Source organism: Vidua macroura, chromosome 5 (genome assembly GCF_024509145.1).
Source record: "Vidua macroura isolate BioBank_ID:100142 chromosome 5, ASM2450914v1, whole genome shotgun sequence".
NCBI lineage: Eukaryota > Metazoa > Chordata > Aves > Passeriformes > Viduidae > Vidua > Vidua macroura.
In genome coordinates this window covers 24,859,849-24,883,758 of record NC_071575.1, presented here as the reverse complement: position 1 = coordinate 24,883,758, position 23,910 = coordinate 24,859,849, and the positions used below count along the sequence as shown (strand labels likewise).

Here is a 23,910-nt window from a genome sequence, read left to right as displayed (position 1 = left end):
AATCTTCAGTGAACATGTTGATTTGTTCACTTTGTTACAATAAGAGGGAGTATTTAACAGAAGGTTGCTGTTTTCACCTTTAAACACTGTCACAAGTCAAACCCATCAGTTTGTCTTGTACATTCCATCACTAGAAGTGGAAACAGAAACTAGAAATACATTATAAATGTATCAGTTTGGCTCTATCACACTATTGGCCACAATAATAGTCACTTGGCCAGCCAACTGAGCACCAATAAGCCACCAGAGCTTTTTTACTTCAGTCCTTTAGAACAAATCTGCTTCCAGGACTTAGGACCAATGTCTGTTTAGAACAGTTTCTCTAGGTATATTTTAAAAATAACAATGTCCATGGACATTCATAAAATAAGGTAATGGTTTCAGCTGGTATTGTAGTTTCTTGCTTCTACTCAGACTGGGAATTGTCTGTGGAAGTTGCACACAAATCAGATAGTTTCTCAGTGGAGAACAGGCTCATGAGGCACCAGGCAGACCCTGCGTGCATGACTGTGCTCAGATTTTGCAGAATGATAAGCATTCCTCTCTTTTTTTTTTTTAATTAGTAATAATTGTATTTACTTCAATTTAAGTCCAATTGAATGCACTTCTATTGATTATAAATGATTTTGAACAAAGTCTTCTCTTTTCCAGCTTGTTTTCTGGAGTCTGCTGACAGTACTGTTTCCCAATGAAATGCTCCACATGTTCTGATAATCTCTATAGTTTGTTGAGTAAATTCCTGTCTCTCAAAAATTGAGGCTATGGCTTTTACCCACATCACTGATGCCACTGTGATTTGGCTGAAGTGTCACAAAAATTTGTCCAACCATTTTGAGCCGTTTCTCTTCTTCAGAACATCTTTTTTTTCTGGGAATATAATGAAAGGAAAAAGCTTTACTGCTTTTGTCTGCTGCTGATCTGGATGTGAGGTGTGTCAAGCAACTGTTCCACATCCTTAGTCCTTCTCTGGACACCTATTTTCAGTGGAGCATCTACCTCAGGAGAAAACCTGGTGCCACAAGCACGGTTCTCATGTCCTACTGGGGCTGGGCGCAGGGGACAATCCTCACACATGACAACTGCACAGGGGCTGGGGTGAGCCCTGCTCTCTCCCCAAACCAGCATTTTGTCTATTTTTGTCTGACTAGCAGAGTCAGCACTTTAGGAATGCCTACGTAACAGTTATATTGGTCTGTTCCCTGGAGGCTGGGTCCACAAGATGAATCCACCTACTTAAATCTGACACAAGTTGACAGTGACAGGTCTTTGTGACAAAAAGCATTAAGTGACTATCCTCATGTTGTTTGACATATGAGAGTCTCTTTAATATGTTGCTAAGACAGATATCATACCTGTGTCCATGATGGTGCAGCAACAGTCCTGCTTTCCTTTCCAGGTAAATGGGGGATAAGTCCTCTGCTCAGACTGGGTGAGATCCTGAATCCCTTGGATATTCTTTGCTGGGTTGTAACTGATCTGTATAGAACTGCAGGGAGAAATTAGTGCAGGAGACTTTCCTCCTCCTTCCTGTGAATGTTCCAGCCCAATGACAGTGAAATGCTATCTTTAGGCTTTCTGTAAGCCCTGCTTTAATGATCAAGGTAATTTCCTTTACTTACCTAAGGTAAAAAAAACCCCAAAAACCACCCACTACTCATTTTCCAAAATGACTGAAAGTTCTTAAGCCTACCCAAAACAAAGCTGATCATGAGTACAGAGCTGAATGATGGACAGGCTTATCCAGCCAGACCTCATTCCTAGTATGCTTGCTGACAGGTTGTAGTTCTTGAATGCTCTGAACTGCAGGTGTCCAGGATACTTTGCTTTCAGCACAGCAGTAGAGCAGGACCTGGAGACTGTTTTAGAACCATCATAATATCTCATTATGATTGCACTCCAGTGTGAAAGGTAATATATGTGATGTCAGGGAGTTTCTGTGTTTTGTGCTGCCAGAAAAGCCTGTGGAAGTGGGAATCCAGAGCCCTTGAGAACTGGCCACCACACACAAACTGACATCCCTATGTCAGTTCCCTGCCATAGCTTCTTCTGGCTGTTGCAGGTCAGATGCCTGTGCAATCAGACCTAAAATGGAATTGAAATTTTAAATAATGACAGCCTCAATTTAACATGGTTCTGAAATATTTTCATAATTTTAGCACATCAGTTAATATAATGGAACTTTAATCTTAATTATCTATATACACAGCAAGAGATTTTAAGTCTTATTTATCTGAAAAACTGAACATTATAAATATGGAAAAGAGATGGAAAATTGTTGGTAATGGGTCAAGTTGCATCTCCTGCTGATTTTCAAGTATGCATGTGTGTGTATATAATTATAAATTACAAATAAAAATGTCTTGGCTCTAAGTGCTCATATCCTGTGTCAAACTGGATCCTGAATGCATCTCATGACATGGCTGAGGCATGAAAGCATTTCTGGAGATGTTATCTAAGTGACAGTTGTGCTTTCATTTTATTTGCTAACTACACTTAATACACTATCTTTTCTGAGTAGCCATGTAGAGAGGACTGCTGAGTTCAATCCTGTCCCTGTTGCAGAATTACATCTGGCCAGGTGCATTACCAGTTTCACAGCCAATGACTAACCCAAGGTCTGTGTTTAACACAACACAACCCACTGAAATACAACATTCTTGGTTCTCAAATAAAGAACTGCAAAGAAGAGACCTTTTGTTTCGGAAACTCTGAATCAGAAGTTAACTTTATTTGTTCTGTAGAAGGTGCACTTGACATTATGGTGATAATTCAGTGGTTACTGGACCCTCAATAACCCCTTTTCCCTTTAGCTCAAGAGGTATCATTGCAACCCAGTGAACTGCACTTCTCCAAAGGGATTGAGGATTGTGTGCTGGAGACTTTCTCCACCAGCAGCGCCCTGACAATGCCTGGACAGAGCACCATATTAGGCAACAGGCTGTGGGGAATGGCATGTGGGGACTCCAGGGAGCATGCCTCCTAGGGAAGGAGCACAACCATAAGCTGCTGGTTGAGAGTGCAGAGCCCTGTCCTGGCTGACAAGCCTGTTGCAGAGGTCAGCCAGAGAGGGCTATCATTCTTTGGGGAGGTGGAAACAAATCAGAGCTATTAATGGTTTTTTTCCTGGCTGTCCTCAGGAATGGAACTGTAAGCCAGGCATGACCATGAAAGGGGCTGCACATGGCCAAAAGATTATGTTGAGGTTTCTCCCGTGTCTCTGCCACCCACAGTGCCTGGAACTTTCCCCTTTTCTTTTTTCTTCCCACATTATACTTCAGGTCTCTCCTCTGAGCTCCATTCTTGCCTCAGTTTTCTTAGCAGTAATCTGAACAGCCTTGAATTATGGTTTAGGAAACAAACCACTCACTTCTTGGTCTGGCTTCAGTCATCATCCTATCACAGAATTGCAGAATAGCTGAGGCTGGAAAAGACCTTTGGAGATGGACCTTTGGAGATAGTCTAGTCCAAGCTCTCTGCTAGGAGCAGGGTCCAATAGAATAGGTTACCTGTGAGAGTGCTCAGGTTTTGAATGTCTCCTCTTGTAGTCTGCATGCATGAGACAAGGTTTAGACTATAATAATAATGTTTCAGGTCTGGTCTGTGCCGTAGACTTTGGTTAACATCTGTGCTGGGTGATGCAGGACTTGTAAGATGTGTGATTGCTGAGCAGAATTACTGTGTTGGTGAAGCCACAGAATATCTCTCAAAAAAGAAAAATTCAAGGCAAGTCCCTCAAAAGTCTCATAAGCCTTTCATCTAAGAGTGGAAAGTGCTATATTTGTTGAGTTTTTAATTATAAGTTTGTAACTCTTACTGGTGAGCCAGGGAGGATTTTCTAATCCAGTGTTCATAAGAATACTCCCTGTTTCTAGCTATTAAATTTCACAAGGAAAATTATACAATCGATAATTTCCTGCTATTACTTTTCCATGCAAGAAACATGCTTCCATACCACAACGATGTCTCAGCAGAAACAGTGAGAAATATCATGGTAGCAAAGCAAATAGGTTCCAAGACATACTCTTTGTGGTACAACTTTCATGTTTTCACATGAAAATTTTTCATATTTTTCTAGGCTGCAAAACAAAATTTGTTTGTCAGTAATTAGACCAGAAAAAAAATTTCTGTGAACCTATGTAAAGATATTTCATTATTTTCACACTCTGTGTGTTGGTCTTTAATACACTTCCTTCCACTCTGTGTGGTGGCTGCTGTTATCAGAACATACAAGACAAGCTCTTTCCTTGTAGCAAGGGATTCTCTTTGGATCCTCTACAAGGATTTGCTGCTGAATCTGTGTATGTGACTGGAAGTTCCTAAACCACATCAAATTCACACACTCAGCTTAAAATTATATTTGCACTAAAAATATTCCTCCCTTTTAAGCATTAAAAGGATTTATTAGGAATGAGAATTGTGGTTTTGTTATATCTAGAACTGTGTAAAGGAATAGCCTTCCCAGCATTTCTATATGATGGAGATTGCAATTTTTTTCCTGAAACTGACCTGAGGCTGGGTCCCAAGGGTTAATGTCCATAACATGACAAAGATTAGTAAAAGACATCTACTCGTACAGTTCAGGTTTTCAAACCTTTAAATCTTTGCTTTTTATAATTAGTTAAACTGTAAGTCAATGCTAGTGCCAACAAATATTACTGTTTTCAACCTGTCTAGACTCCTAAAGTTTTTAAATGTTGAAAATAAGCTTCCTTTTCTGCTTTAAAAATATATTTTAGCTAGTCAATTTGTTTTTATGTTTTTTAGATGGGAGAATATGTAATACCAAAAGGATAACATTTAAATAGGATTAAAAGCCTGGTTTCTGTATCACACATTGGAAAGGGAAGTGATTTACATTAAAAATCATCATTGAAAGAAAGAAAACCCAAACAGACTGCAGGTCTTACTCCCACAGCTAAACTGTGGTGGTTTTTTGTTTTTACTTTGTGCTTGCACTAAACATTGAACTCTAGATCTAATGGTGTGGTTGAAAATGAGATTAAGGTCTCTGGATTGACTCTGTGTAATTCCCCTTAATTAATGGATCCATTATACTTCACAGTTAAAATCATATCTGATATTATTTCAGTTGGTGGAAATTTTGCTTAATTTTGCACATGAGTGAGAGACCTTATCACTCTCTAAAACTACCTGAAAGGAAGCTGTAGACAGGTAGAGCTCAGACTCTTCTCCCAAATAACAAGTGATAGCACAAGAGGAAATGGCCTCAAGTTGCACCAGGGGAGGTTGAGATGGGATATTAGGAAAATTTTCATCACTGGAAGGGTTGTTGAGCACTGGAACAGGCTGCCTAGAGAACTGCCCTCAGCATCCCTGCAGGAATTTTAGAGATGTGTAGATGTGGTTCTTGGGGATGTGGTTTAGTGGTGGCTTGGCAGTGTTGGGTTGGACTCAATGATATTAAAGATCTTTTCCAACCTAAATGATTCTATGTTTTTATGAATATTATCTATCTCCACCCTAAACAATTTCACTAACTTCTCTTTGCAGAACAAGAGCTTTAGATCTCTGACCTTGTCACTCTGAAATTGTCACGTTGCGTGCGTGAAAGCAAAATAAATATTACAAATGCATTTAAGTATTAAAGAACTCAAAGCCAACAAATGTATACCAAATGTATGAAAAATATTTGCTTGTATTTGAAGTTCAATATCTGCCTTCTTTCCTCATTTTTCAGAAACTGAAAATGAAAGTGCACCGCCACCTCCAGGTTAGTGTAAAGAATGCTGATGCTGTGGCACTAACACCAGTTGCATGAGACTAGATACTGCATAGCCATAATATGGTTTGTGTTCATTTTCTGTTTGAAAATAAGAGGACAGTAAGAAAAGTAAAAAAGCCTGCCCAAGTAAGATATCCTCACTTCACTTTGCCTTAATACTGATTTTTCAGACTCAGTTTTTGTTTGTGAGTGACTAGTTGTTTGCTTAATATTGCACATGTCCTTCAGAATACAGGTAAATCATGGCTGCTTAAATTATGTGGATAAATTATGCTGTCCTCTTTGATGCTGGGCAGCATCTAATTACCAAAATACTCCCTTTCATTTCACCTCAAAAGTACACTGTGAATAAAATCAAATCAAGCATGGGATTAATTTCACTTCCTTGTAGCCCTTTGAAAATTATGTATCATGTCTAAGTAGTTCAAAAGCTCCATCCGTGACCAGTGGAGCACATCCTGGGTCGTACATGCTCATCAATGGGCATTTCCCAGGTATCCTGTCTAAAATGTCACTAGATATCCACGTGCAGGCAATTGCCCTGAGGAGTCTGATTGATTGGAGTGGCTGGGTTGCAGGAAGACAAAGTTAGGTGAAGTGAAACTCACTCTTAAGGATGAGGGCTTCAGGTAAAGCTGCAACTTTGCAAAGAACAAGAGTTCTCTTTAGTGGGAGCTGGAAAGATGGGCAAGCCTTTGCCTTGTGCCATTGAGTACCTTCAGTTATTTTCTCAGATAATGTAGATATATAATGTAGGTATACCTATATATAGATATCTAGATAGATAGATAATGTTGATATATAGTACATATATCTACAATATGTATGTCTAATTTAACCCTTTGGTGAGTATTATTCTCTGTATAGTGACCTAAACAGCAATTCCAAACAGAACAAATACCCTACAAGTGTTAAATCTGCCTTTACTGTCTTGATAACTGGCATTTTACAAGCCTGATTCAAGATGTCTTTGTTTCAACAATACACACTTTGATTTAAAAAAATGACAAAAGTATCATTTGCCAGAAGGAGTTCATGGTTAAATCATCCACATATTATTTTTATGTGATGAACTCTTTCATATTGCATATATTTGTAAGGAAAGTTAATTGGTTTTTAATTAATAATATTTTACTCAACCATGAAATTTGTACAGTTAATATTAAACTAATTAATTTCACCCTTAGGGTCTTACCTGATATATTTTGTACTTGAATTCATGTTTTTAATCAATCTTAACTTTCAAGCAGAATAGAAATGAGAAACAGCTTTTTATATACAGAAAATAATATAATCTTTGAAGCGTTACATTAAAAATATCTATTAACATTTCCAAAAAATTACCATCTTCCTTTCTATTTAAAAGCACAGGATTAAATACAAAATCACTTTTATAACCTCCTTTCTTTTCTTCTTACCTGTTCTTCTTCTGAAAAAATAAGTAGGGTGTCATTAGGCCGTTACGTTAGGCACAGACCAAACTGGGATATTTTTAAAATGGACATGTCAGCTTAGAAATATCCCAGTTCTGGCTTCCTTCTCACTTCTGGCTTCCTTCTGCCTGACTCAAGATGCTGTCATCTTGGATTATCAAGTGCTAATACACAAAGAGGGAAGTTGATCTCAAGATTCCAAATTTTATAACTTAAGGATAGTTTATTGGACATAACCAAGCATCTTGAACTGCACCAGGAAATTTTTGGGAAGTCACTGTGAGAGGTCTTTCCAGATCTCAGTGTCAAGGCACAAGTGTGTAGCACTTTGACTGATGAAGTTTTCAAATAATATGTAGACATACTACCATCTGCCAAGATCAGTGACATCTCCTGATCCTAGTTCTAACTGGGAAAAGAAAGTGTTTCTGTAGCAAAATTCCCATTAAAAGGGAACATCTGGCCAAGATGGACAACCTGACAACTGGAGCTTGGGAATTTAGGGAATCCTGACAGAAGCATCCATGAGTCTGTCACACTACTAGAATGTGGAGTTTCCTTTTAAGTTTCAGCTTTAATTTTCATAGTTACTGTGGCTGCACACATGTGAACAAGAAATCAGGATAATCAGAGCATCAGCTGGCTCTTGCAGATGTTTTCTCCATGGAAAAAAAATTATCTTAATTCCATCCTGACAATATTAGTCTATTGACCATCACCCAAAGCCATGTTCTGTCAGGCAGTTGACAGGTAAGTTTGCCACAGAAAGCCATTGTTCACAGGCAATAGGATATTGTTTATACCTTGAAGACAGCTCACTTCACATGATTTGACAAGATTCTAGATTGAATGAAGAAGGAAACCAAAACCAAAACAATCCTATCAAATACTGAAATAGAGAAAGTGTGGAAATTGTTGTTTTGTTTAAAGCACAGTCTAAGTTTTCTCATACAGATGAGGTCAAAAATAATTCACATTCACCTGCTTGGAGTAGAGGACAGGCTGGCAGTTCTGATCAAGAAAACTAAATACAAGTAGTCTTGGCAAGACCATGTTGATAATGATGAAGATGATGATAAAGAATTAAAGAATAGCCTCAATACACTCTCTCTGTGCTTTTTCTTAAGAATCAACTGAGTGGCAGTAACTCCTGTCTGATCCAATTTCTTTCCAATTAACAATGATATGTAACTCATTTCAAAACCTTTTGCAAATTAGCCCAAGAACAAGAGACTAACAACTGCTAAAAAACCCAGCTTTTTTTTTTTTTTTTTCCACTGAGTCCAGGAACATCAATCTTACATGACTTGTTCAAAATATAGAAATAGCATTGATATGCACAGGTTGTAAAATGTTTTATGAGATTGCAACTGTATATTACATATATGCATATATCAATCATTAATGTTGTTTTTCCAATACTAGCAGAACCTGCATTTTTTAATGCTGTATAAGTCTTTCTTTTTACTTTAAGATCCTCTCAAAACTATACTTGTACTTCCTACACAGAACAAAAAACACCACAGGAGGGTGGAAATGAAAAGGGTAAAGGTAAGTCTGAAACCATACTTTAAAAATGGGCAGTAAAGAAAACTAAATGCTGTTCTGATGCTGGATTGTTTGAGCTTTAATTTAGAATTTTGGTGCTAAATTTCAGAAGTGTGATATGAGGCTTCCTAGATCCTTTTTCTGCATGACTTAGCCAGCCCAAGGAAATTATGATACTCATGAATATCTTCAAAAATCCTGCAAACCAGACTGATACTTTAGCAACAATATTTATATTGACAGTTCAATTAATGGATCAAATTACAAGTGATTTACATGAACAGAAAGCTGTGTTTAAATGAGCCTGGCTGTTGCCCCTGACCAAGCTTGCTAAAACTCAGATACTGTGCACATTTGTTGCTTTTAAATAAAGTGGACAATGTCCTACTGTCATTCTAAGCTGTTTCTGTTCTACCACAGAAACTTGATATTTTACCTTTTAGAAAGCCCCACAGATTTTTTTCATCTGAAGTTAAAAAACTCACATTCATCTTTCCGTCCTCATTGGGCAGATGAGTTCATTACAGGTTCTGAAAAGTGTGTTTGAGGACTGTCTGCTGTGAACAAATACATAACTGTTCTACTAGCAATGCGTGCAAAAATCAGCTCCAGTTTTAATATATATTTTTGTGCTGCTGAGATTAGATTCTAGCTCTGTTGTCAATTCTTCTGGTTAGGAGGCTATGTTTTGAGGGAACTGGGCCAAATTCTCCTGCTTTTTGTAGGAGTCCTGCCAAAATAGAAATCAAACACCCCACCAGGTTATTTTGAAAAGAATAATCTCTTTTTTTAAACTTAATTCTGATCAAAGGCTAAAGCAGACCAAGATATGCTTACAACTGATGCAATGCTTGCTTTTCATCTGGCATGGTTATGCTTTTTCATGGCAAATCAAGAAATGGCTTGCTTGAAAATGTATTCTGGCTTTTGGCATCTTCCAAACAAAATCCTCTCTTTTAGACAGACTGGATGCATACTTGATACTTGCACATTTATTTGGCAAAGGCATGCGTGGCTATTTTTCTCAGCAGAGTCAAAATATAAACACTAAGAATGTGTGATTCAAGTACCCTTTTGAAAATAAGAATGTTGAACCAGGCTTCAGTGCATGCTATTTTGCCAGTTATCCTTGCATTGAGCAATTATTTTGACACACAAAATTTTGTGTGAGTAACCAAATCTGTCAACTTGGTAATGGAAATGCAGTTCAGAAATAATTTGCATGCCTAATGATAGGAAAAGATGTGAAAGTCTTGCCTCAAGCTATTCCAACAGTTAGTTCTGCTTGCTTTAATTTGGATATGAGAAAAATGTTTGTTCCCAAACTGAACATGAATGGTGATTTCCTCACTGCTTACAAGCCTACATTTCACTGAATAAAACTGAAAACATGGTAGGTAACTTATCCAAAACTCCTATTATCCTCTTATACATTGCTATGTTTCTGTTTTGAATTTAGTGAAGGAGACAAGTATTTTCTAGGAGCAAAAATGTTCCTCCGAAGAGAAACCTTTCAGTTCCAGGAGGATTTTACTACCAAAAAATATTGTTTGAGATCCTACTATGGAGAATTTTTCCAGTTTCAGCTCATTGTGGCAGCCGTTGCTTCCGTAAAGATTCCAATGAAAGTCTGAATATTAATAGATAGATGACCTGCCATGCTCCAGTGAAACTGTCACCTCTGCAAAGCAGAGTAGATGTCATTGCCAGACACTTGGTAGTAATACTTCTAAAAATTAGTTACAGTGCAGTTGTTCCTATCAGCTCTTGTTTTATTGTAGAGTATCACCAAATAAGGGAAAATGTATTTTCAAACATGTTCCTTCAGGTTTGTGTAACAAGAAAAAAAAAAAAATCTTTATAATGGTGAGCATAATTCACAAAAAGGGAACAGGTTCCATTCTTCCAACCTGTCCAAAATCATTTGCACTTGAAAATGAACAGTTCAGCAAGGAAATTATGACAGAACCAGCTAGATGTTAACTTTTATATAAGCTATATGTAAAAGACTTTCTGCAGCTTCAGAAGTAGCAGATTTGGGTACTTCCCTGAATGGAAACAAAATGGGAAGCATTTCATATCTGAATTTCACAGCAGTTATGCAATACTTGTGTGCCAGCAGCTGTGACATGTTTGCTGATAATTTCTGAGATAGACTGTAGACACTGTAGGAACCTGAAATGGGACTGTGCTGGAACCTGACATCTAGGAAAGCAATCTTGGTAGTCCATGTACATCCCATAGTCCATCTTTTTCACCTCATCCTTAGAAAATATTAACAACAGACGTTAGGAAGACAAAGTATACCTATCTGTGTGTCTGTTTTACTGTTCTATTTCTTTTTAGTACTTATTGTCTGTGTGAAATTACATATTTATATTCCTTTGTGTTCATTGTAAAGTTATGAAATGAAAAACAGTGTGGTATATTCTTTGTATCCCATGGTTATTTTTCCGTAAATTAGTCGCTCAGAGCAGTAAACATAAAATTTTCTTTCATAAAATAAACCAGTTTTAAAATATCTATAATAATGTTGTAAAAATTCAGGATATATGTGAACATCAATTTTATTTTCGGAGAAAAAAAGTGAATCAGCACAAATCCTCCAAATTTACTACATTGTCTTATATTCATTCAATTTAAATGCTTGTGTCTTTGTTTTTAATTTTAGTATTATTTTACAGATTGAATGTGTTATAATTTTGTTCCCACTTGCTGGAATAATAGTAAAATTTTAATATAAATTTGCTCATTCCTTTTTTTAGGTCCCATCCAGCCATTCAGAAAGCTACTAAAATTTCTGTATATTTTACTCATACCTTTTCTCTAGGTTTCTTCCAACCATCTACTAAAATGTTCATTGCATGTGTCATCCTTGTATTTTCCCAGGTTTCACTTACCCATTCATCTCCCTACTAAAACTTCCCCTCTGTGGGTATGTACTTCATTTACCATTTCCAAAGTGCCAAGTCCTCTTGATGGGACTGCTGAAAATCAGATTGGTAATTGAAGTCAACTAAATTGGAAACTCTTGGTCTTGCTGTGCTCTGTAATTTCAGCATAAACAGTAGAATGGAAAAATAAAATAATATACAATAAATAGGTTTTTGACACTCTTGCACAATGTTAAGTTTGTCAACAATGCAGCTGATGGCAGAATAGCAGCTTCCATTTTGTGTGGCATGTTTCAGATCAGGGGAAAAGAGGTATAAAATTCTTGATACCAGCAGCTCATATATAAATCAGTAATTACTTTATTTTGGGCATATATTTCTATATTTGCTGTGCCAGCAGTCAGAAATTTTAATATTAAGGTTACACTATGATTAGCTTCTTTGGAGATATGGAGAGTTCTTTCATCCAATAAGAATCTATTCCTGATATATCTCAGTCTGCTCCACAGTTAATGTTATCATTTAGAAACAAGGAAAAAAAACATAAATACCCCCTATATGTTAATGAGAGTGTGCCACAGACAAAGAATAAAGATTTCTATGGAGTAATGCATCTTATCAGCCTACTGTCAAATGAATCAATTGATTTCCCCATACCAAACTCTTGTCATGCAACAGATTGAAAAATATATTCCATTAAAAGTTTACTTGCAGAAGATAATGGTAGTGAATTAATGATCATAGTTCTACTGAGAATATTTTTGCTATTTTTGTTATCTGCAAATAGACTTTATTTTAGTATAAACAATCATTCATCACAGAAACTGAACTGGCTCTAGCTGCTGAACCAATAGTCAGTCCATTCTGTCCTAGAAGCCTGAGATAGAAGGAATGATGGATTGATAATTACCCATTTATCAAAACAATCCCTCCAGCATGTACTGTTTTCATACTCTTTCCATTTCTAAAACATTCAACTAGGCTTTCATGCTTATACTTCTGACATGTTTGTTTGTTTCCTTGGTCTTTGATGTTAACATTTTGTTTGAAAAATTAGAGATTACTCTGGAGAAATTCCAGCAATCCCCCTGCAAAATTAATAACTTCTTTTTTAGTTTTTTAGTTTTTTAAATGATTAAATGAAAGAGAAATCTGAGTGGTCCTTTCATAACTTGATTATCGTACATTATCATGTAGGATTCATCACATCAGATGTTTTATGCTGGTCTTAATTATATTTTTCAGTCAAATGGCTCTTTGAGCTATCATCAATCACAATGGCAACATCATTGACAAAAAGAGCTGAAAGTATATTTAATTCTTTCATGAAATATGGAGAAATATTTGCAGTGGAAGCACATAGCCTTGCATCCATTTAGTTACTAATGCAGTATGTTAAAACATCTGACATGACTTAATCATTACTGTGCTTTTACTAAAAATCAACATTTTCAACAGCTGCTTATGGCATTGGATGATGCAGGTCATGAGAACTCTTTCATTATTCTTTTTTTTTCCTATCAATAAGAAAAGATATTTGCAAGATAACACATTAATCCTTCATGTGTAGGCAGACCTTTTACAACTCATCCTCCTCCCAAGGGATCTTTAAAATAAAGTTTGATGAATCATTAAAAAGGAATGAGTAAAACGTTATGGCGAAGTAGACAAATTCCATTAACAGACTTTTAATTAGCATTCAGTGGTTAAGCAAACCCAAAAATTCAATATTGCCAGTGTTTATGAAAATGCAACTAAATTTCATATGTGCTTTTGTCATAGTTATGACATTTATCCTTGAAAAAATATAGATAAATTATAACTTTAAGGTCAAAATCAAAGGATAACTTCAGATTTAAAATTTCATTATGGAAACACAAATACAAGATATAAAAAAATAAAAAAAACCAACCCCCAAAATAACTATCTTTAAAGATGTGGGTTAATATTTTTCCAAAGTTGTTCTTGTTTAATTTTGTTCTCCATTTTGAAGTGTTCTACAGATTATTTTCTGATCCTGTATAAAAACATGTTATCTTAATATAACTTATATATTAAATCCTAAATATATCTAGTTTATTTTTATCTTTCAAAGGATATTTTGGTTATTTTCTTACTTTTTTACCATTAGGCTTTTAAGACACTAGGACCTTTTTGCTTATTTTTATCAAAGCTGATCTTTGAGGTTTCTAGTCAACTAAAATTCAAAGAGACTCTTGTAAAGATGGTTTTACCTTATTCTGGTTTTCTAATAATTGTGATTACAGTATTTCTATTTAATGCCAGTTTCATGTTTTTCTCAGGCTTTTGATTTTTATAAATATAAGCCTCAACATATTCTATAGGATTAAACATTTTTAAGTACCTGAGTAACAACTGTTTGTAGCAATTTAATACCTCATGACAGTCAGCTTTTAGTGTGATCAAAAGGAAAATCCAGCATGGTGATAATAGTTCTTTCCTTATTTAAAATCATTCTCCTGTTAGTATGAGGAAAAACTGAGTTGCGTATTCCTTGCACTTTAATATTATAGTATAGAAATTACAAAGTATAAAATAGAGGGGGCTAGTTTTAACTTTTTCATATCTTGATTTAATAATGCTGAATGCATATGTGGTGCACATTTTAATTGCAGACGTGGTCATCAGAGAAATGACATCTTCCTCAGGTTAGATATGTGATTCTCCTTCATTTCATTGTGGCTTTCTTATTGTAATTACTGTGGATTACATCTCTAACAAACAGAATCACTCTGCAGCTCTCATATAAACTCATGATTTAATCATAGATCACAGTCCACATCTCATTTTGTTTTTTACTTGCTTGAAACATCAAGGTTTACCATTTCAGCTACTGAATTATGCAAAGCTTTCCTCATCAGTTTGAATCTTCCATTGTGAATGCTCCTGAATATTGCAATTTATTTCCCTTTCTTTTGCAGGTTTTACATTTTCATGTAGTTGTTTTAAAGCAGATGATCGCCTGTGCTTTCAGTTTCTTCATGTGCTTTTTCATTTGTATTTCTTTTCACAGATGAAGATGACACTTCAGTTAGTACTCCACCAGCAGGTTAGGACTGTGATAATGCTTTGAGTGTGTATGTATGTATGTATTTTTCTCTTGAATATTAATGAAGAAAGAGTCCAAACCAGCAGATTGAATTAAAAAGATACAACTTAGAAAAAATTTTGAAATGCCCTATATTTTATTAATATCTGTTCAGAAGTACAAGACCCTTTATATCAGTTAAGTCCCTTTCCAGTCCTGTCTTGAGGTCTTTAGTAGATCTCCCAGTGGTAGGTAAAATATTGGTTAGTAGATCCAAAAGTGACTCCAAATAAATAAGTATACTGTTTAAATAATCAAAATACTGTCCCTCAGATAAATATTGAGGAATGGAAATGCCTCTGTTACCTGGAACTACACAAGTCATAGAAAAAACATCAGTGTCATGTAACCATTCTAAAGAAACTCTTCAACAGAATTAAGCTAATTTAGATTTTCTAGAGAAAAGTGGGGAAGATTTCTGGTTTTTTTTTTTTTTAGCTGTTCACTTTTTTCTGGTATTCAAGTGGTTCCTCATGGATATGGTTCCAAATATTTAGTATAATCTTCTTGTATGAAGAATCAGTGTTCTTAAAATCCCAGTGATCTGAGGTCAGTTAAGCTGTGATCTCTGAGCTGGTGTCATCTAAATTGCTCTTCCCTTTCAGATGGGATGTCTAAGCCAGCGGAAAGAAAAGATTCAGGTGAGACCTCCTGAGAAACATGACAAAACACTCCCAAAATTACATAATAAAAATACTGTTTAGACTTTATCTTTAAAAGATAATACTTTATTTTCATTGTTTAGAGAGCAACAAACTATAGCTGTTGAAGTATCAAAGTACCAGGGCAAATAGGTTTCTAGCAGCTAAACCAGGAGTGAGAGAAGGCTGTGCTGCACAGAACAGGACATGTATTTGACACATACATACATACCTATCTATCTATATCTGTTTCTGTATAGATAGATACATAGCTGTTCCATTCCTCCTCAGCCTACAGGAATTCCATTCCTACATTCAGCCTCACCCCAATCCCACACGCAGGTCCCAGAAGACTGTAGGAGAATGGCTTCTTCTCACACCTCAAAGGACGGTGGAGAAAACTTAGCAAAATCATCATAACCTCTTTCTTCCTACCCTGGCAGGTAACGCACACTGCACCCACTCTCGTGGTTTCAGGATTTGCAGCCTCTGGAACAAAATGAGCAGCTGGTACTTCAACCATGGTTATGGAGCTGGCATAGCCGCCTATGCCAGCCCGCGTCAAATCCACCGCTCATTGTTTAATAAATAGGAAAGTGTTAATATCTAGAGGTGATGATAATATTTAGGTGTTCCTTTATGTGGTACCAAATTAATGACTCTGTGTAAGCTTTTTTCCATTTATTAATATCCTTTTTCCATTTCACCCAGTGGCATGTTAGGTTTGTTGCTGCACGTGACCAGATCCTGCGCTATCATCACTTCATCCTCTTCCCACCAATAACCTTCACTTGTTCTCATGTTGTTTCCATATATTGCCATGTTAGAGTGGTATAATCTAAACATTTAGATTATGGAGAGTATATATAGATATGTATCTATATATATTTGCATTCATTTATGTCTGTGTAAATAATTTCATGTATGTGTGTATATATGTGTACATACATGTGTGTATATACGTGAATGTCTTTACCTGTGAGAAATATTGTACAAGCAGGCATATACAGAGGTGCTAGGCACAACACCCACAATTGATTGAAACACAAAGACTTTATGGCAAAGCTATCTAGCATTTTGATACCTTTTTAAAAGTCATAATGAACTTTAGGATAATAAACCAATTTGTTTGCATTTTCCCATGGTTGCCATGAGCTGTGTTGCATTTGTGGGTGGTAGAAATTTTCATGAGTTGAAAAGGTTCCCACATCAGTAATCACTACATATCAGAAAGACTATTGTGACCTCTAACTTTAATTAGTTTCCCCTCTGTACTGGCAATAACTCCTCAAAAAATGGAGATGTGGCATTTGGACTGCAGATTGGAATATGAGACATGAGCTTTACCTTTTTGCAGAAAGTGAGCAGAAAACAGACAGACATTCACTGCCTTTCTCACCTTGTACTTTCTGCTAGGAATCAGTTTTGACCATGGTTTTACACAAGTTGTAATGGCATAGCACAACAGTTTATCTGGCTGTCCAGATAAACAGAGACCAGAAACACACAGCTGGGAAGAGCACTCATTTGCTGCTTCTCTCAGTACTCTTGTTCCTTTTCACTTCCAAAGTCCCAGTTTCCAGAAGAGAAGCTGCTTTGTCGGAATATATTTCACAATCATTTCCATCTGACAAACTACTTTTTCCATAAAATATCTCATAAAATTCACATGGCAGGACATGGTATTGACAGATTCCCAAATTCTCTTTCTGTCATAGCAGAAAAGAAGAAAGTTCAGAAGTTCATTCCTGCCCTACTTTGCAGACATAGAAGAAGAACCAGTACAATGCACTTAGTTTGGGTTGAGAGAGATCCACTGAAACTGTGCATCAGATGTAGGGATTTTTGTGCTTCTAGCTGTTTGTGTTTTCAGAACCTCCATCTCTTCTGAAAAACAAAGAGCTGATTTTGTGCATCACCTCTGTAAAGCACTCATGGTTGAATGCTGGTGCCTTTCAAGTTGCTCAGTGCCTGTCCTGGCTGATCAGGCTCTCTTCCTCCCTAGTTTCATTTTTTGTCATCACAGAGGTAGTGTTCTTGCAGGAACTGCACACAATGTGACAGCCAAGCAATGGATGTCAATGTGAACAAAAGCTTACATGCCTTTCCGGACATCTGAAGAGAAAGATGCTAGGGCTAGAGAGTTTAGGAAGTTCAGGTAAGTGTACTTTGGAGGGAGTAAAACACCCTCAGATGATTGATATTTCCCCCTCTCTCTGCATCTCAGTATGGTCTCTTGGAGAAGGAGCTCCAGAAGAGTCAGAAAAACGTGACGACGCCCAAAGATCCACTTTATTCATTGAGAAACCTCAGAGTGGGACAGTGAGTGTTGGTAAGTGCCTAGGAACAAAACCAAAAACCACTCCCAGAGACAGAGGCTGAGCTGGGAATGGAGTGTGCAGATTCTGTGGCACTCAGGTTCTGCCCTCAGCTGCAAGTACTGCCTCTGGTTTTAGCTGGATGTGAACTTGACTCTGAAGGCAAAAGCACTGTATTCAGAGAAGCAAACCCCGATTGTTTAATTCAAGACAAGCTCAAAATCTAATAATTTGCTGAGCGTAATGGTAAGAGTTACAGTTTCTGGGGAAGAAAGCTGGTTATTTTGGTACTGTTGGCTGTACTGGTATTGATGTATCAAGAAGATCTTATGCAGGGTAGCAGCAGAAAGCTTCCAGACCCAAAATCATTAACCTCTGTACCACTGCAGCACTTTCACAGTCTGTGTGACTCCATCTGACTCTTAATTTTGTGGTAAAACACACGGCAGCTGAATGGAGCAGAAGTGAAAGGAACTTGTACAGGTGCAACTGACCAACCACATGCTTCTCAACAGCTGCATTATTCTTTTCTCTTTCTGAAAGGTGGGAATATTACATTTATAGCCAAAGTAGAAGCCAAAGATCTTCTCCGAAAGCCAAATGTTAAGTGGTTTAAAGGAAAATGGATGGATCTGGCCAGTAAAGCGGGGAAACACCTGCAGCTGAAGGAGTCCTTCGAGCGTCACACTAAGGTGTGTCTTCACTTTTCCTTCTTATGGGAGCAAAGCTCCAAAGAGAGCTTAAAGATCAGTTTAAGACAACAGGTAGAAGTTCAAGAGCAGTGGAGTCTAACCCTGGCTTCCCCACACAGATTTCAGTGGTGATCTCTGACCCTCTGCAGAAGCAGATTTTCTGCTCTCAAAATTTTCTGATGCCATTTCTGGGTTCCAGTTTCTTTTTAGAGCCCATTATTTGAGTTGTTTCTGGTGCATGTCTGAAAGACTCATGTTTTAACTTCTGCTTTGTGCACATGCGTTCTCCACATTAACAAATGACTATGCTTGATTTTTAGATTCATACATTTGAGATGCAGATCATCAAAGCTAAGGAAAACTATGCAGGGAACTATCGCTGTGAAGTGTCTTACAAGGACAAATTTGATAGCTGCTCTTTTGACCTTGAAGTCACTGGTAAGGTTCCATTTGTATCTGTAAAGATTAATAGGGATTTCTTTCTTTCTTTCTTTCTTTCTTTCTTTCTTTCTTTCTTTCTTTCTTTCTTTCTTTCTTTCTTTCTTTCTTTCTTTCTTTCTTTCTTTCTTTCTTTCTTTCTTTCTTTCTTTCTTTCTTTCTTTCTTTCTTTCTTTCTTTCTTTCTTTCTTTCTTTCTTTCTTTCTTTCTTTCTTTCTTTCTTTCTTTTCTTTCTTTCTTTCTTTTCTTTCTTTCTTTTCTTTCTTTCTTTTCTTTCTTTTCTTTCTTTCTTTTCTTTCTTTCTTTTCTTTCTTTCTTTCTCTTCATTTTGTTCAGACCCTTTAAATGAAATAATACTTAAAGTGAATGTTTTTAGCATAGAACTGAGAGAATTTTCTTGCATCTGTAATTTATTGTCTAAATGAACACTGGAATAGATACCATGTGAGACATTTATCCAAAAATTAGAAAAGCTGGCAGGTAAAACCAGTATTGAACTCAGATCAGGCTCTGGCACACAAAACCCAGGGCTTTGTGTGTGTGCTTAGAGGTCAGCAAGGTGGGGGAGGCAGCCTGGCTCCATCCATTCACTGTTTGTGGATCAGAACCATTTAATCTGATCCAGGCAGTCCCAAAGGGGTTCACACAAGGGGGATTCCTCCTTGGCCTGACAATAAATGTGAGTCTGTAGCTGCAGAGGAGACTGATTCTGTCTCCTTCCTCTGATGCTGAGCCTACTGAGAGAGCACAAGATGCCAGCACGGGAGAAAGCATAGGAAGTGAGAAGACAAAAAGGCCAGAGCCTGTGAATAAGGCAGGCAGGGGAATGGAGAGAAACCTCAGAGAAACAGATCTCCTATGCAGAATTGCAGAAAGTACTTCAGAGAAATGGTACACTTAGCACTGAGCATCTTTGCAGATGCCAGAACCTAATGCCAAAGGGGAAGCACAAATGCTGGTCATTCAGGAGGAAACTGAACAAATTTCATATTCCAAATCACACTGGTTACATAAATGATTCAAACTGTGTTTTTAATTCCTATGTTGCCATTATTTTATAGAATCTTCCCAAGCTGCTCCATCCATTGACATCAGATCTGCTTTCAAAAGAAGGTAAACCTCAGTAATCCTATCCAGCTCCTCAGTAATGGACATTAATAGCATACACAGAACTTGTGTCAGACAATTGTATCAAGTACTTTATGAAACTGTTTTTGTAAATATAGATTAAAGAAGTGGGATTTAGAGTAATTGGTGGCGGTTAGAATGAAATAGTTACAACACATAGATAGTACATATGATACTAAGTACCCCTACTATGAAATTACAAGTGTCATCAATTTAAAGAAAGATTGAATATTTAAGTCAATTAAATATATGTTTCTTTGGAGGTTTTTAAAAATTTATTTTCATTCACTAAAATATTTCCTGAAAGCTGTCAGCCACAATATGAAAGCTCCTGGTCCCAATCCTGCATTGATTAAAAGCAGAGAGAAAATTCACAGTGATTTCAAGAAGTCAGAATCTGGCTTTGCTACCTTACAGTAAACAGTAAATACCATCAGTAAGGCAAAACAACAAATAGTATAGTACAGAGAATGTAAGATAGAGCATTGTGTCTTAAGGTTTGTTACCTTTCTGATAAAGTAGCAATTCTAACCAGTATAGGTGTCATCTTTTTGTGATGAAATACATAAAAAATATATAGAATCCAATACTTTACAAACAGATAATGAATGCAGTTTGTTAACTTACAAGTAAAGCTGTAATTCAGAGATAACTGCTTTTATTTAGGGGGCTTTAATTCAAAGATAAATACAAAAGATATTACATTCAAGGTGCATTTCCTTCTTTAACACATTTTAAAAAATGCAGTAACTACTCTGCCCAAGCAGATGAAGATGTCTCAGTATTTTCTGATTTTCTAAGTAATATCTTGCATGTAAAATCTTGATTAAACATTGGCTTCATTTCAGTTAAGATTTGCACTATTTTTCCCTTTTTACAAATATTTAGGACATTTCTTTTGTCTGTATGTGCTCTATGATAGTTCTGCTAAAGATCACATCATAGAAAGAAGTGCACCTTGATAGGACTGTGATTCTATCTGTAAAAATGGACAATGTACTCTTTTATTCTTTTTTATAACTGTTTTCTCCCTCCATTTAGAGAAAGGTAAAATCTTTAAGGTTAAGTACTTTTCAATCAGTATTTGACAGAACTATGCATTGTTAAAAGCATCACCCAGCAATGCAAATCTTTGTTTTGTATTCACAGCAAGAGATCAGCACAAGCCCTTTGTTTTGTCCACTACAGAAACTAAAAACAAAGCTGGTTGTGTTGACTAGCTGCCATTTGTTTGTGTTACTGAAATCTAACACAAACCTTGGCAAATTTATGTACTCAGTTACAAAAATTTGCCATCGAAGTATAAGAAGAAGCAATACAAACCTTTGTGTTATTTTTCACAAGTGCCTACAGAAACATAATCCATGTGAAAAAGCATACAAGTTTGTGTTGATTTTATACAATTATTTGTGTTTCTGGACAGTGTTGAGTGTATGAGAAGTCTAGAGCATTTGCAGTGAGTGTTGTCTATGTCTTCCTGTATTAAACAAAGATTTGATCTTTTTTTGTTAATAACAGTGGTGAAGGACAAGAGGATGCAGGAGAACTTGACTTTAGTGGTCTCCTGAAACGTAGGTGAGAACCAAGTGATGCAGTGAGCAGGTGTGGATTGCAAACCATTAGGTTCACACACAGAAACAGTCAGGGGTAGCATTAATAACTCCTTCAGAATTTCCTGACCCTTCAACTTTTGAATGCTTCTAACTGTTTTTTATTCTCATAGTTTAATATGCAAATGTTCTCTTAATCTTGTGTGCAGAAAAGAAACCTCAGATTTGAGTGCACTGGGAAAAGAAGTGAGCCTCAGCCTAAAGAGGCCAATAATGTTTAGTTCACTTGCTACTTCTTTTGTGTTTGCATGGAAGGCAGAGGGGGAAAATTTCCTACACAGGGATGAGCAGTACAGAAAATTGAGTCTGGTGCAACAGTAAAAAAACCTGCAAGGGTTAAATTTATTTCTATGGGTACATCCTCACTTGATTTTATAAGCATACTGGTATGAAAAAAAAATCATATATCATGTTTTCAAGTCATAGATATTGGTATAATTGCAGCTTTTTTTAAAATATGTATACACAAATGCTCAGTCATGTTTTGTTTAACTCAAATGTTTTGATGGAAAAAAACTGGGGTACATGTTTCTCCGATTTGCCTTGAAAATCTGGTGTTATGATAGTTATGACTATAGTTACCTCAGATCTTAAACCCAGTTTAGTCTTTCACCTGATTAAGACTAGACAGTAATGCATCATCTTTTAAAATCAAGCAGAGAAATTCTGTAAGCCATTGAAATCAATGGCAGCTGATCACAGAGAACTGGAAAAGGAATTACATCCTTTATGTCATCTACCACTTACTCTGAATAAGGAAGATCTGTATTATTAATTACACTAAAAGGTCACAAAGGGCTCACTGGCTATGAGGGTGAGGATAGCATTTAAGCAACTAAAACACACAGGAAAAGCAGAAGCTGAAAGCAGACAAAGAATTACCCAGACCAATTCCAATCCACCAGGTCTTTGGTTTTTCAAACTTCTCATCCCTAATTAGGACCTTCAGTTTGTCTTTGCATCCTACTAATCAAACTTGCCATGCCAGTTCTCATGACCGCCTGGTGCTTCAGTAGTAACATGAGAGATGCATGTGAGAGTTCTTGGTGTTTTTGTGGAAAGATAAATGTGATTTATGAGACATTATCACTTTAATAACAATTAACTCTTAAGATTTGTAAGATAAATACTGTACAGCCTTATAAACATGGAATATCTATTGTGTGTTTAATAGATAAAGCAAATATTTCATTTTTAGACACCATTATTTGACTATGGTCAAATTGGTTCACCTTGCTTCAGGCCCTGAAATGCAACCTCATATTTCTGAGCTTAATTGAATGAAATTGTTAATTAAGCCACAGTGTGGATATTAATATCCATGTGTGTGGATATTAACATCCATTATTACAAAGACAAATCCATGGCTATATTTTAATTTTTACAACAGGTAATGTTGGAGGTGCATTCTTTGTCTTTTTTTTTTATGGTTGTATGACCAAGAAAAGACCTAGAACTTTTCCCTTTTGGTTCATACTATTTGAAACATGTTTTTTTTTAAAAAAAAAAAACAACAAAACTAAATGCATACAATCAATATACTGTCTATTTTCTAATTTTCTGGCAGACATATCAAGTCTTATCTCAGTAAGCCACACCATGACTGGATATGCTTTGTCAATGCAGCGGATCAGTAGCATCATGACATTCCAAGAGGCACAAGATCTAAAAACCACTCAAATATTTAGGTCCTCGTTTTGTCGTTTTTTTTGGGTTTTGGGCTTTTTTGTTTTGTTTTGGTTTGGTTTGGTTTGGTTTGGTTTTTTGGTTTGTTTTTTTTTTTTTGTTTGTTTGTTTTTTTTGTTTTGTTTTTTTTTTTTGTGTTTTTTGGTGTTTTTTTAAAAATACATCTTGCAACAAAATGCAGAAGGAATCTCACTGAAATGGCAGCATTCGCTGTACAGTCACCCTCTGGAGAACATGAGCATGAATAAAAGGAATAAATTATAAAATTACATACCTGAGATTGTCTAACTTAGATTGCTGTCTCAGAATTACTGTATTTGAAAGACTACTCAGGGAGAACCTCTCTTCCTTTTTAAAATTACAGACATATCATGAAAATTAATAAACTTCACAGACTAAACAGCAATGTGGTTTCCATGGTTTCTCATCCAACCGTGCAAAGATTCTCAGGGATCTTTAGTGTTATTTCTGTATATATCAAAGAAAATCCTCTCTTTGACTCCATAAAGCTCAGCTCTAACAGTGCCTCGCTGCAAAACTTGGTATTTTTTTTATTTCTCAAAAGTTTATTTTCTTGCTCTGGTCTCAAAAGTACTGATTTTGCAAATTTAAAATATCCTGGTCTGATCCTAACGATGTTACAGGAGGAAAAATCTAGATTTCTTCTTCA

At 36.3% G+C, this 23,910-nt stretch overlaps 1 protein-coding gene across 1 annotated transcript in view; it reads left to right on the top strand.

Annotated features, from left to right (window-relative positions):
• The window catches only part of MYBPC1 (myosin binding protein C1), a 69,187-nt gene that overhangs the window by 14,525 nt on the left and 30,752 nt on the right, over positions 1-23,910 (top strand). Inside the window, exons 2-10 of the mRNA XM_053977405.1 lie at positions 5,699-5,731; positions 8,686-8,727; positions 14,653-14,688; positions 15,333-15,368; positions 17,596-17,700; positions 18,230-18,378; positions 18,699-18,816; positions 19,878-19,929; positions 21,463-21,519. Of these exons, the coding sequence (XP_053833380.1) occupies positions 5,699-5,731; positions 8,686-8,727; positions 14,653-14,688; positions 15,333-15,368; positions 17,596-17,700; positions 18,230-18,378; positions 18,699-18,816; positions 19,878-19,929; positions 21,463-21,519 (628 nt within the window). The remainder of the gene's footprint in view (positions 1-5,698; positions 5,732-8,685; positions 8,728-14,652; positions 14,689-15,332; positions 15,369-17,595; positions 17,701-18,229; positions 18,379-18,698; positions 18,817-19,877; positions 19,930-21,462; positions 21,520-23,910) is intronic.